The 15040-nt window shown below is 33.3% G+C and overlaps 1 protein-coding gene across 1 annotated transcript in view; it reads right to left on the reverse strand.

The window, feature by feature from the left end:
* Window positions 1-15040, reverse strand: part of LOC129226892 (extracellular matrix organizing protein FRAS1-like) — a 68572-nt gene that overhangs the window by 37013 nt on the left and 16519 nt on the right. The window contains exons 9-11 of the mRNA XM_054861521.1: window positions 13686-13823; window positions 8193-8339; window positions 6980-7138 (exon numbers count right to left, since the gene is read on the reverse strand). Coding sequence (XP_054717496.1) covers window positions 6980-7138; window positions 8193-8339; window positions 13686-13823 — 444 coding nt within the window. The remainder of the gene's footprint in view (window positions 1-6979; window positions 7139-8192; window positions 8340-13685; window positions 13824-15040) is intronic.

Genomic DNA, 15040 nt, shown 5'->3' on the forward strand with positions numbered 1-15040 from the left:
TGCTTGAAATGGGAAAATGTCGCAAACCTTCTACATCAAATGAACCTGAGCAATTTTTAACTACTGAATCATCATCAACATCCACGGAACCGTCTTCAAAAACTCAAAAGACCGTGATAGGTAAGTACCATTCTGTTTAGTGTAATACATGCAGGGGCTCCCCGATTTTATACTATTCAGATGGGGTTACTTCTCGATTTTCCGAATGAAATTCCTAATTACCACATTATGAGTCCTATCGGGTGTAATGCGTTCAACTTTCTCTCTCTCTCTCTCTTTTTTTTTTTTTTTTGAAATGTTTCATCTTTTATACATTTTAATGGAATAAATAATACTCCTTTTAGTTATTAAAGCTTAACAGAAAATTATCCATTAATAATCCTGCTTTACTGAACAAATTTTATTGAAATAACCCATTTTAAAACTTATTGTCACGTGTCAGAAAAAAGCAGTTCATTTCTCTATCTCTTTCCCATCGTTCGCTGATCAGAATTCAATTATACACCAAATGCTGTTTGTTCTCTGTGTAGGTCAGTACTTTTCAATCTGAGGGGTGTGCCTCTCAAGGCAGGCCTGTCACTTAGAGAGGATCAGGAGGGGCACTTTCCTTGCTGACTTTGAGAAATCATAAATTAATGTATTTACATGGGCATGGTTTTTGCAGGGCCTGATTAATGCACGGTCCGGCGGGTCCGCGGACCTGGGCACCACAAATTTAGGGACACCAAAATGGCCTAGTCTAAATTCCCATACTTCCTTTTTTTCTTTAAAAAAAAAGCTTATTTTACTTTTTCTCAACTTTAAGGAAGAAGGGGCTCAAAATTTTTTAAAAATCGACTCAAAAACTCATAAAGTTAAAAAAATTTCGCGTAAAGAAGTCGTTGTTCCTTAGCACTGGAATTTCAGAAAAATTACTCGGATGACTTAGATGAACATTTTCTAGAAGAATTAACACATTTTAAAATTTTCGCAAACGTAACCCTTCTCCTGGAGAATGTTTTAAAAGGATAAGATCACTAAACATTACACATACACCGAATGTGGATTCACCCCTGCAGCTTCTTCTTACCTTGCCTATCAGCAGCTGTTCCAGTGAACGTTCCTTTTCAATTTTGAAAAGAATAAAAAATCATTTGAGAAGCTGCATTTCTCAGGATAAGTTACAGGTGTTTTCTTTATTAAGCACTGAAAATTCTGTGACATCAAACATAGATTTCGATTATTTGAACGACACATTTGCCTCTGTTAAAGCCAGAAAGAAGCCTTTTTAAAGCTTGCTGTCAGAATTAGTAAAATTTTTTTTTTTGCAGTTTTAAATTGTTTTTTTTAACTCTTTTTCGCCTTAAGAGGCAACTGTGATTAGTTTGGTGACTATCAAGTGTTTAGTATTCAAATCCCAGGTTTCCTTTTTTAAATGTAGTAATGTTCCTTTAAAATGTAGTTTCTAGTATGAAACATTGACTTTAAAATTGTGCGGATTTTCTCATTGGGGAGGGGCACCAAATTCTACTCAGGACCTGGGCACCAGTTTGGCTTGATCGGGCCCTGGGTTTTTGCTGTTTTTTGGTTTCATATGCATGGAGTGTATGGGGGATTCAACAAAAAAGCAAAACTTTGGTGCATTTCTTACAAAAAACCTGAAAAAATTAAGAAAATACTTTGAAAGGTTGCATTATTAAAATATGATATCATGAGAGATTAATTATTTGTGTCTTATTTTATTTTTGTAGTTGTGTTTTTCGTAGGTTCGTGAATGTCATAACGGTGAATTATATACTTTATTTTTTAAATTAAAAAACGTCAAATTAAACTCCTTCGAATCCAACTTGTGCCAAGAACTTAGAGCTGCAGGGTTTATCACTATGTAATATAAACATTTAATTATACAATTGCTTATATGAGTCACATTTTGTTCCAAACAGCTTTGATTCCCTAAAGCGGCTGATTCAATAAAGCTGGATTTCGTTTTTGATGATTTCATTCATTAAGAACGGTTAATTCAATTGTCCATTGTTTCAAAATGTTGAAAATTTGATGCGGCTACTCTTGGTGTGCCGCTCTTCGTCGTGTTCAGTGCGCTGTGAAAGCTGAAATTGTATCTAAGGTCGAAGCGGGTGAATCATGTTGCTTTATGTTACGTTCACAAAAACATCTTGGACGAAATTGATCACAAAAAAATAGCACGGATATTCGTATCCCATGTGCAGTCTAGAAAAAATGTATTTGTTGGCATTTAATTTTTTTTTCTAATTGTGTAATATATAAATCAAGATGTACCCGTTTAAAAGTATTGTATTAAATGTAAACCCATTTCTATTTGATGTCAAGTTTTTGTCATATATATATATATATATATATATATATATATATATATATATATATAAAAAATTAAGCAAACAGAATTACAAATATTAAACAAATTATAAATAACAAATGATGATAAAAAGGAAAAATGCAAACAGCTATTAAGTAGGAATAGAAAAAGAGAGTGAATCCAGAGCTCATCAGCCGTGGAGGATTCATTAATTATGGTCAAAAGACCAAAATTTTAACTATAAACTAGAAGAGAATGCTTAAGCTCCAGTACATGTAATATAGAGTAACAATGGGCAAACGCACCACTTGTTAAGCTAAAAACAATAAACTAGAGCTCAAACCTAAAACTAAAAGCAGGGGGTTTCGCCTCGACTAATTAGGAAAACAAGTTCCGATAATTAGCCTTCCACGGGACAGTACCTGCCAATAACAAAATTGTCTTACCTTGAAATCCAAGTAAACATATCCAGTCAGTTGTTCAGCATGATAAAAAAGCCTATCCATTCGTCAACAGAACATTAAAAATATAAAAACTATGTCCAAAAAACAGTCCAAAGACGTACCAGGTCGCCTGTTTCGCACGTGTAAAAATTTTATCCACTACGGTGATTCATAAAAAAATGGTTTGTCACGGTTGTATCATACATTTACACAGTTAAACAGTTTCAAAAGAAGCGAAATGTTCATCGAAGGCTATACTTAAGCAGATGTTTTCAACTAGATTTTTAGGGAAGTTATTATGAAAAAGTAAGTTTTTGAGTACTGAAGTTTCTTGCTTAAATGCAGAAATGGTGTTGCAAATTCTTTTAATTCTGATAGCTTGCGAAACAATAATGCCAATAAAAACCTTTTTACTAAGGCAGGAGGAGAAATCTTGTAAACTGTTAACTGCGAAATTGAATTCACGTCTTTTATCATAGATTGTAGTGGAACAATTTGAGTCAATTTGTATGTTGATATCCAAGAAATTAAAGCTATTATGATTAGAATTGGTCTTTTTGAGCGTTAATGAACTATGATAAATAGTTTTGCTGAGTTCAGAAAAATTAGGAAAATTTATTGTGTAAATGTATGATACAACCGTGACAAACCATTTTTTTATGAATCACCGTAGTGGATAAAATTTTTACACGTGCGAAACAGGCGACCTGGTACGTCTTTGGACTGTTTTTTGGACATGGTTTTTATATTTTTAATGTTCTGTTGACGAATGGATAGGCTTTTTTATCATGCTGAACAACTGACTGGATATGTTTACTTGGATTTCAAGGTAAGACAATTTTGTTATTGGCAGGTACTGTCCCGTGGAAGGCTAATTATCGGAACTTGTTTTCCTAATTAGTCGAGGCGAAACCCCCTGCTTTTAGTTTTAGGTTTGAGCTCTAGTTTATTGTTTTTAGCTTAACGTGGTGCGTTTGCCCATTGTTACTCTATATTACATGTACTGGAGCTTAAGCATTCTCTTCTAGTTTATAGTTAAAATTTTGGTCTTTTGACCATAATTAATGAATCCTCCACGGCTGATGAGCTCTGGATTCACTCTTTTTCTATTCCTACTTAATAGCTGTTTGCATTTTTCCTTTTTATCATCATTTGTTATTTATAATTTGTTTAATATTTGTAATTCTGTTTGCTTAATTATATATATATATATATATATATATATATATATATATATATATATATATATATATATATATATATATATATATATATATGTATGTATATATATATATACAAATTTTTCTTAATGCAACTTGAAAATGACAGAGTCAGAATGGTCCCCCCCAATAAATATCAGCTGACGACGCCAATGATGGAAAGATAGCCTACAAGTCTGCAGGACAAGATAATACAGCAAACTCCCGATTATCGGTGGTTGGATTATTAACAGGCCTTCCACATTTTTTTTTAACTGTGATGACTTACAACAACGACTTTTTTGTAAAAATTTAAGATATGAACAAATATCACAGTCAGGGGTGCCCATCCCCTCCAAGCTCAATGGCGCAAAATCCCCCCCCCCCCCTCCCAAAAAAAAATCCTAACTCTCTTATTTTTCAATCAGGTTAAACATAACATGTTTTAGGGTCAAATTTCCAGTTCAATTCACATAATTTTCTGAATTAATCAAAATAATATCAGAAAGAAATTCAAGAATTAGAGTTGCTTGAAGAAAATAAAGTTCCAACAAATGCGAAAACAAACTGCTTACGTTTACGACTGCAAATACAAGTACAAGCAATCAATAAAAATTGTTTCTCGCGAAGTTTTGCCGTTTGCTCGGAACTTTTTTGAGTGTTGCGGCTACCAGATTTGTTCTATTTGCTGCCTGTCTCAGCAAAATTTTTAAGTTATGTAAAAATCTCAGTTAAGATACTGTTAATATTAAATTTCTCAGGGGCCGTCATGAGAGCAAAACACTAAGGGGGAAGGTCTATGTTTTAGCAAGTGCTCATCCCACCTTTTCCCCTAATATATTGTTACAAATTCTGTAAATATTAGTTATTTTTGTGATTAATTTGTAGTAATCTAGTTAAATTTGGTGTTTACTAAATTATCTTTCATCTAAAATTATTGTAGTACCGTAACCTATAAATAGTTTCTTTCAATGAATATACAGCCCCTGTACATTCGGCTGAAGTATACGGTCCCCTCATTTCTGAATGATAAAATTTGTGAATGGAAAGAAATAAGATAACGGTCTACAATTTCCGAGAAGCTTTTGGAATATTGTGGAAACTTTTCGATGTTAATAAATAGCCGCCGCATGATAAAAAGTCAGTCTCGAGTTAGTTTTTGCTTGTGAATCGTTGCAGCGGTATGCTGGAGAGCATTTATTGCTCTGTTTTGTGAAGCCTTTTGAACTGTATTTTTACTTATTTGGATGTAAATACGTGTGCAACCGTTGAGTTTACGGTGTTGATTGTTATTTGCTTAATTGCTGATGATTAATTTAGCAGTTGTCAACAATCTTTCCTGTACATAGTGCAAATAAATCTCCTGTGTTTCTCTCAAGAACTGTGTCGTCCTTTTAAGAAAGTGAAAGTCGCACCGGATCCGTTACAATATTTTAAAATAAAGAGATAGTGGATTCAGCTTTTGCTTTGGAAGAGAATCTTTACTAGATCCAAGCGATAAGAACCCTGTCGATAAATTTTATATAAACTCGGAAGCAAAAGTTTCTTGGGGTTTTCGCCCCTGGAAAATTTTTGAAATCGTAGTTTCAAACGATCTTTGATAAGTAGGCTTAGGGTGAGGCTTAGTAGATGCTTAGGGTGAGGAGAGGCTTAGTGGCTCTCCCGCGGAAGTTTTTCTAAATTGAAGCACTAGAAATACAATTGCAGATTGCTTCGACTATGTCTGGAAAACAGAGTTCAGTGGCTGTGGCCTTGAACTTTTTTAAAATTGTAGTTCTAAAAATGCAGTTTTAGGCCATCTTTAGCAATGTTAGCAAGAGTCAGTAAAGTTTTTGTGTCTTTCTCGCGGCAACTTTTCGAAATTGAAACACCAAAAACGCAGTTTTTGACAATGTTTGGTAATGTTAGCGAGGAGGGGGGGGGATTTTTTGAAATTGTAGTTCTAAAAATGCTGTTGTAGACGATATTTGGTAATGTTAGGCACAGGGGCTTGTGGACCCTCCCACGGCAATTTTGCGAAATTGAGGCCTCTAAAAAACGCAACTGAGGATTGTATTCAGTTACGTTTGAAAAATCTCTTTTTCAATACAACTAAATTTTGGAAGGAGTGCGACAAAAAAAAGTATTATTCTTGAATATCTTACTATTTCTTATTGAATAAATTTTTATATTTTTCTTTCCTAAATTTTGGAAGGAGTGCGACAAAAAAAGTATTATTCTTGAATATCTTACTATTTCTTATTGAATAAATTTTTATATTTTTCTTTCCTAAATTTTGGAAGGAGTGCGACAAAAAAAGTATTATTCTTGAATATCTTACTATTTCTTATTGAATAAATTTTTATATTTTTCTTTCCTCAAAAAATTTCGTTTACAAAAAAAAATTTCCCCCCCAAAAAAATTTTGATGGCTTAACTTGCGCGATAATTCACCCCCTCCCCATGTCGCCACCCCTGATCACAGTCATTAATTCTTTTTAAACTTATGATTGGGTTATTGTTCACTTTTAGCTTTACATGTCTTTTTTACATTCAATACTATCGTTTTTAAGTATAATTTAAATGTATGTGAGAATGTTATTCATGTTTTTAGCTATTATATACACAAGTATCGCTTCTTATCAATTATTCGGATCATTCACAGATTTCGCTTATCGGTAGTTACCTTGCAACCTTATTCTGCAGATAATCGAGAGTTTATTTAGTAGAAGGTGTTTATCGATATGGTTTATATTTTGATTCTCTTTAGGACTTATAGTTTTCATTTAAGATAATCCAGTTTTAAAAATCATTACATCTTAATTAAAGACTTTTAAGGCTCATTTGAATTGATAGAAAAATATACAACTCCAATGAACCTTAAAAGCCTGCAGCTATTTACTAAAATATTCTACATGATTGTCGATGAAACTTTTAATGGTTTCAATAAATAATTATTTTGCAATATTTTAAGTCTTTAATCATGTACCAATAAATATTACACATAAATAAATATTACTAGTCATTTAAAAACCTTGCATTTACCTTCACATGTACCAAAGTCAGATAAAAAGTACCGGGCAGGACACTTTTGAACACATTTTCCAAAATGTGTACCTACATAAGGTAGTAAATAGCCATCTGTACATGATAAACACTTATCATTTGAAGCACCTAAACATGCACGACAATCAGGATGGCAAGCTGCAAGAAAATAATAATAATAATAATAATAATAATAAATATGTAATAAAAAATTGACATTTAAAAGTTAACTAAATGCTGTTCTATTTTTTTTTTTTTTTTTTAATAAGTAGAGTAGAACCTCTCAATAAAGGACACAAAAGGACTGGATATTTTGGCATTTAAATAGAGGTCTCTTTAATTTTGAAGCATTTGAGATAAAATGTATGCAATGTATTAACTCAGTATAACTTTATAATTAACTAGTGGTACCCGCACGGCTTTGCCCGTAATAGAAAAATTAAAAGGTCTTTTCGTTCGCCTGTATATTTACAAATAATGTATGGTGAATTTTCTCACCAATTGGTTTGTATCCATTTTATGGTTCCCCGTTATGATAATTTCGTATCTCTCCAATTGGCTTGTGCCCATGTTACGGTTCCACGTTATGAAAATTTTGCAATTTACTTGTCCATCTTATGATAGTTTTGTTCTTAAAATTGGAATAGAAAAAGAACCACATCAAATTTTCGAAAAATCGCTTTGAGGTGCACACCCCCATGCTACAAACTAACTTTGTGCCAAATTTCATGAAAATCGGCCGAACGGTCTAGGTGCTATGCACGTCTCAGAAATCCAGACAAAGAGACTTTCAGCTTTATTATTAGTAAAGATGTAAACTCTCATTATCACCGAATGAAATTTAGAAATATTCAAATTTCAAAATTTATATCCTTTCATTAATAAAACCTCAATCAAAAATGTGGTTAAGGCAAGGTTTTGTAACATACATAAATTATTTTGAAGTAATTTGGTACATGAATTAGTTCAATATTAAATAACTGACAATTCAATACAATGTAAACTATAATAAGAACTATCATTTTTAGTTTCCAAAACAAAATTTTTCATGGGCTGTGCACTATCTGACACATTGAAGTTTTACAGTTGAAATAAATAATAGTATATCTTAGAACCTATTAGCATGTAATATTAAAAGATTAATTCAAGTTTATGCTACTTTTTAGAGTGTCGTATTATTTAAACAAACTGCTTGTATCTAAAACCTACTTACTGCGACAAACACCCGCTCCAAGATCTCCATAATATCCTTGTCCACAATCCCAAACACAAGAATTATGAAGAAGGTATAATGTAAACGGGCAGCTAGTACACTGGAATGAAAGCGGTCCAAAACATTGCTGACATTCCTCATGACAAGCTAAAATCGAAATCATCTTGATAAAACTAACTTAGAGTAAACAATATATCAGATATTTGACATAAAGCAGAGTTGACACTTGATTTTATGAACAGCTTGCCGGTCCCAAAATAACTTGAAACAATGTTATTCAATTTTATTAATACTTTTGTGGTCCCAAACAGTTTTGAAACCAGTATCAACAGTATTGCAGAAACATTGACAAGAAAATTTGTCATAACGAAAAGGTAACCATATAGTCGGTGGAGTTTGTGCAAAAACATTTCACTTCCGGATACCAGTATGAAATTTTGTACAGCACTTATGTTCATATAAGAGAGTAAAAAAACGCCGGGAGGCAATTGATTGGAGGTCAAGACCTCCCTGTGGTGACGTCATAAAAATGGCCGCCATATATCGGTTAGTACGGTGGTTTAACTGCTTAGAACTACATAATAGGTCATAATTTTGTAAAATTCAAATACATTATCTGAAAGCCATTTAAAAAAGCTCTTCAACAGTGCTTAGTTTTATTTTCTACTAGCGGTACCCGCACGGCTTTGCTCATAGTAGAAAAATTAAAAGGTCATTTGATTCACTTGTATATTTACAAACAATGGATGATGAATTTTTCCCCAATTTGCTATGTTAATTTGCTCGGCCATTTTACGGTTCCTTTCTTCCTTCCTCAATTGCACGACAGCCCTGGATGGGCCCTGGCTTTCTCAACATTTTTTTTTAATGTTACGGTTCCACGTTATGATAATTTTGTAATTTACTCGTCCACGTTATGATAATTTGCTCAGTAAAATGTTCTTAAAATTGAAATAGAAAATGAACAAAATCGAATTTTTGAAAAATTGCTTCGAGGTGCACACCCCCATGCTACAAATTAATTCTGTGCCAAATTTCGGGAAAATAGGCCGAATGGTTTAGGTGTTATGCTCGTCACAGAGAGACATCCGGACAGATATCCAGACAAACTTTGAGCTTTATTATTAGTAAAGAAGACAAATAGTTTAATAATTATTACAATATCAACGTGAAAATTGATAGTAAAACAATGATATTCCGGTATTCTACGATATTGGAGTAAAATTTTTACTGTTATACCTGCATTATAAAAGAACCTTTCCAGTTTCATTAAATTTAAATTTGTACTTCATGTTTTAACACTTTTTGTCAGTATTTTACTTTTATATTGAATGAAAGAAAGGTTAAAATGAAGAAATAATCAAAGTCACCGCCCAAAATGGATAGAGAACTTAATTATTAATGCTATCGTATAATAAAACAATTTTGTTAAAATGCTTACATTTTAAACATATAAGAGAAATAGACGAAAATTACATGTTTTAATAACAAAGAAAAAGTACCTGTTATAACAAAAACTGTAATAAGTTTTTTTAATGAACGTTTTACGTCTTGCACTGACCCTCACAACTACAAAGTGTACAATTCAAACCTGATCTGACGCATCAACATCGTGTAGACATCTCTTTGCACTTGCATGATATAAGTTCCTGTAATTTCTCCATTGTTATTTCGGGGTGTGCATACCAAAAAAGGTTCAAACTCTTCACCGATTTTTTTCTAACCCCACTGATATGGATGAAAATTTTCTGAAGACATTTTGTCCATAGTAAACACTGCATTATTGCTCTCTTAAGGTGATGAAGAAGAACGTTGCTGGATGGTGGAATACAATCAACTGGTCTGTGAAGAAAATTTTCCTAGCCTCATTTACGGTTTCCACTGAACTTGATGAATGATACGTCAGAACTATGAAGCGCTGAATAAGTAGGAAATGCTCATCGTCTTCATTGATGCTCTCGGATACTTTAGTATAGTACAAAAACTTCATCAACATCTCTAATTGCCATCCACATTTTCTGTGCAGTACCTAGTTTTACCAATGCTGGCAAAACTAGACACCGTATGCTCATGTAAAGGCATGGGAAAGAGGCAGAAGATCTGGAACACCTTGTGGAACTTAACGGTGCAAAACGTGGATGGGAAGATACCGCAGATATTTTCCACTTCATTATTCCACCCATAGCTCTTGCAGTTTCGGAACTCGGAACATAGCAATCACTACATCATCACTGTCAACTGTTTTCACGGTGATCTTTGCATGACCCGAGTATTCTATTGCATGCTGCATATAAAGGAATAGCGTCGTATCAACTTCTTCGTGGGATACGGGAGACATGGTTTCAAAATTGTTCTTGACTGAAGCAATTACAATGTCTTAGTAGAAGCATTCAACCTGCTTCCCATCTGGTAGATCCATCTTCACAAGATTTCCTGCCAAAAATTCGAAAGCTCCTCTTTATTTTTATCTTTTGTAAGAAATTTAGTAAATGACTTCGGTATCAAAACATAGGATTTAATACTTATTCTTAGTCCAGATCCTCTCAATTGTCTCGTGTCGCTTATCAAACTTCCTTTTGAATACCGGTCAAAAACTAAATCTACCCTATGAACGCTTTTTAGTCTCATTAATATGTACGGCTTCACAATCTGATTGCAGTATTGTTGGACAGTTCGAGTAGACTGAGGAACAAGCATGTGAATCAGTGCAGCCCCATCAATGAACAATTTGGTTCCGGAATAGCCGTCAAAACCAGTCTAGTTGATTGGACGACACAAGAAACTACGTCGGACTTTTTTCTTGGTTTCCTAAATTTGCCAAGGTTGGATATAGAAAGAGGACACGAGCTGTTTTCATGAGAAAAAATTATTTTACATCCATTTGAATTGCTTGGCAGGCAACATATAGCTTAGCAAAAAGAGTGCTGCCCCTCTTCAATAACAATGTTTTGATTGTCTTTAGACTGAACAGAAATATATTTCTGCTCATCAAGAGGAGATTGTTTCTTTTAATAACATCATGTATGGATAATTTTCTTGACACTAAGCGATCTTCTACAAATGTATTGAATTGGCTTGCGCTGACATCACAGAAATGGCACTTTTTTTCCGAGAGAATTACTTTGTTGCTGTTTACTGTAGTTAAATCGTCATCTCCGAAAGGATTCCCGGATTCTCATGTTCTTCAAATGTTTCAACTAGGCTGGAAACATGAGTTTCATGCCGAATCCAAAAGCTTCTAGTATCTTCATGTATCTAGTATGTAGCTTTCAGTAATGACGTCAGACTTCAGGCTCTGATTTTCTTCAAACTCCCCAATCATGCGCACAACTTCCGGTCCAGCAACCATTCAGTGTATTAATGACACCTCATGACTAAAACATGATAGATTAGGTGATGATTTTTAAAATTAATTTGTTGTTTTGCTCATGCAAATGGTGGTGTGCCATCCTGGAAAATTTTTTCTCAGTTTTGGAGTCAGATATATTTTCCCTATGAAACTCCTGAAAAATAGCTGGATGCATCTCTGGTTAACTGCTTCAAATTGAACAGAAATACTGAAGGCCGTCGGACATAATTTGTATTATCAAGAGCAAACATCTATGGACATATGTTCTCAAGAGTGACAGTGAAGTCAAGGACAAATTTCCTTGACGAATAGTGCGCACCAGATTTAAAAGTATACATTCTAGTTCCATGCTGATCTTTCAGTACTTAAACTGAGGCCATTCTTCTGATCTTCACTTAATCCAGTCTGCAAATGTTTCGTCTATATCTTTTCGATTTTGAAACGCTTTCTCTAACAGAACTTGGAGAGTGGTTACTGCAAAATCGTGAACGTATCGACTTCTCTTCACATGCAAAACTTTCAGTGTTCCTTCTGCTCTTCCCGATGTTGTTACATAAGCTTCTACTAGGAGTTCAGTTCATCCACTTCCTTCAAGCCATGTACCTATTGCAGATGAAACAGCCATTTCTATGTAGAGACCACGTAACATGACTAACATTTTATCTTCGCCATACTCATTCAGCATAGCCCACTGAATAGATTTTAGCAGGGCGTAGATGGGATCCAGATTACAAACATTCAATTCATTAATTGTTTTACATTTTTAAAAGCACATGAAAGAAATGATTGCAACCTATGTTAGCATTTTGAGATCACATGAACCAAATGAAGGAGAAAAATTTATTCAAAAAAATATTGTGAGTTTTAAATACGTTTTGTTTATTTAAAAGGACGTAAAGGAATGAGTACAAGCTATATGATAATTTTAATGCTAGATGGAACCAACAATTGAAGTTATCGATTTCAAACCGTAATAGAATTATATGACTCACCTTTATTTGATATTATTTGCTACAACATTAACCAGTCAAATATTCAGTTATTGAAAATTATATCTGAATAATAAACATATCACTATGGAATTAATTATTGCTGAGAACAGCAGAACTGGAAAGTAACGAGCTAGGCGGACTGCAATCCAAAGTTACAGCTTGTTGGCGGGGAAAAATCGAGTAGTCGTTCTGATTCTTGCCGCTAGGCGGCAGACGTTCGCACTTGCAGAAAAAGTGAATTATTATGTGACAATACATATGTGTATTAATTCCAGTAAGGAATTTTTAATTAAAAGTTTCAGTGTGGGTTAGATGCGGCGGAACAGTTGGAACAGTTCAATGAGAATGTCCCCCCCCCCCCTCCCGCCCCATGTAGTTACGTTATTGCAGTAAAAATTTTTAAACTATTTACTAAGGGGGGGGGGGGGGAGAACAAATACATATTTTTATAGTTTATTTTAGAGTTTTTATTTAGTGTACCTATTTTTTGAGGAAGAATGATTTCTAATGGCGTTTTGAGCAGTTAAACGAAACTTTTCACCTTTTCACGACGGTTATTTTGATGACGGAAATTTTAATAACTGTAAACCTACTCGTCTTAGGAGGAAAAATCAATATCTGCTAAATAGTTCTTTTAAAGCTCTTTCAGATGATATGCATTCATAACACAATATAAAGATCTGTAATGTAATTCTAAGCAGTTAAACGTACGTACTTACCTTTCCAGGCGGCCATTTTGATGACGTTAATTGTAATAACTCTTAAACTATTTGTGATAAGAAAAAAAGTCAATCACTATTAAATAGCTCTTTTAAAGCGCTTTTAAATGATATACTTTAATATCGCAATATTAAGATCCATAATAGAGTTCTAAGCAGTTAAACGAACATACTTTTCTTAATAAGGCGGCCATTTTGATGATTGACACAGGGGGTTCATGACCTCTGATCAAATGCCTCCGGGCGGATTTTTGTTCTTAGGTGTGTACATAAGCATTGTGCAAAATTTCAGACTGGTATCCGGAAGTGAAATGTTTTGGGTATTTTTGTCACAAACTCCACGGACTAATAATGGGGGAGGGGAGGATAATTTCACACCCAATATTTACGAATGAAACTCAAGAGGCATTTTATTGTACAATGAAATACTTACGAAGACAATATGCATCTAAATATTTATAATAACCCGCACTGCATTCTTGGAGGCATACACCATCTTCAAGATAGAAATTCTTTTCACAATATTGGCACGTTCCATCTTTTAAGCACCTTGCACAGCTTTCATTACATGCTGTAAATACAGAAAACATACAAAAGTTCAAACATTGTAAACTTATTATTTGAAGCTTATTTATCAATTACTGAAGCTTATTCATCATTAATTTTTAACTGGCATAGCTGTGTACAGTTCAAGAAAGAGAATAGCACTCTAAGTTGAGAACTAGAATTAATGTGTAACAGCAACCAATATATTCAAAAACATAAAAAATATTACATTGTGAAAAGAGTTATTCAAAATCACTATGACAAGACAAATTGAGAATGAACTAGTCTTTAAAACCATTACACGTAAATACTCTATCATTTAAATGTAATACATAATACTCATCATGACTCAGAGTTGGAGTCTGGCTTGTTTTGGAGATAAAGGAGTCGGATTTTTAAGATGCATTAAGTCTTCTTTCATGCTTTTTTATTCTTTGTCTGACATTTACTGGGAAAGTAGGCTAAAAAAAGCTACAATTGAGTTTTCAAATCTCAAATACTACAATGATAATTATTAGCTACAATGATAAAATTTTTTGCAAATGCTGAACCTGTTTCTAGGATTTATATCTTAGCAAAAAAATTTACAGCTACCAACTGGTAAGTTTGTTTTGATTCTTCGAGGGAAGTAACTACATCTGTGTAAAGGGAAGACAAATGAAAAACATTGATCAGTTGCAAGTGCAACAGCTTTATCTACCTAAATAGAACAGATTTTTCCCATTATCTAACTTAATTCATTCTTAACAGAGAACGTCTTTGTAAAAGGCTTCAGTTTGAATTATTAAATATGTATGTTCATAATTTTCTTTATGCCAATTTTGTAACTAATATGCTGAACATTTCTTTACTGAATGAAACTGCTTTGAATTGACAAAGATAATTCTTTATTTGTTGAAAAATATATTGGTTAGATGTAGTGTAAGAAAAATATTTGTAATAGAGAGTAGGTTTTTAATTGGGAAAGAAGAGATCTTAATTACCTACTTTAAGGTTGCATTGATACATTTACTTCACACATATTGCTTGCGTAACATTTTAAATCAGTTTAAATTAACTATTTACAAGAGTATCAAACTACCATTTTACTGCTACATTAGATTTGGCCGTAATATTCCAGAAATTTCTAAACATGAAAGATTGCAAGACAGTAATATGAATAGCATAACTGAGCAACAATAATAATAATATAGAATATCGTTCATGAAACAGCACAAGTAAAACAAAATTAAGTAGCAATAA

The sequence above is a fragment of the Uloborus diversus genome, chromosome 7 (assembly GCF_026930045.1).
Source record: "Uloborus diversus isolate 005 chromosome 7, Udiv.v.3.1, whole genome shotgun sequence".
In the NCBI taxonomy this organism is placed as follows: Eukaryota; Metazoa; Arthropoda; class Arachnida; order Araneae; family Uloboridae; genus Uloborus; species Uloborus diversus.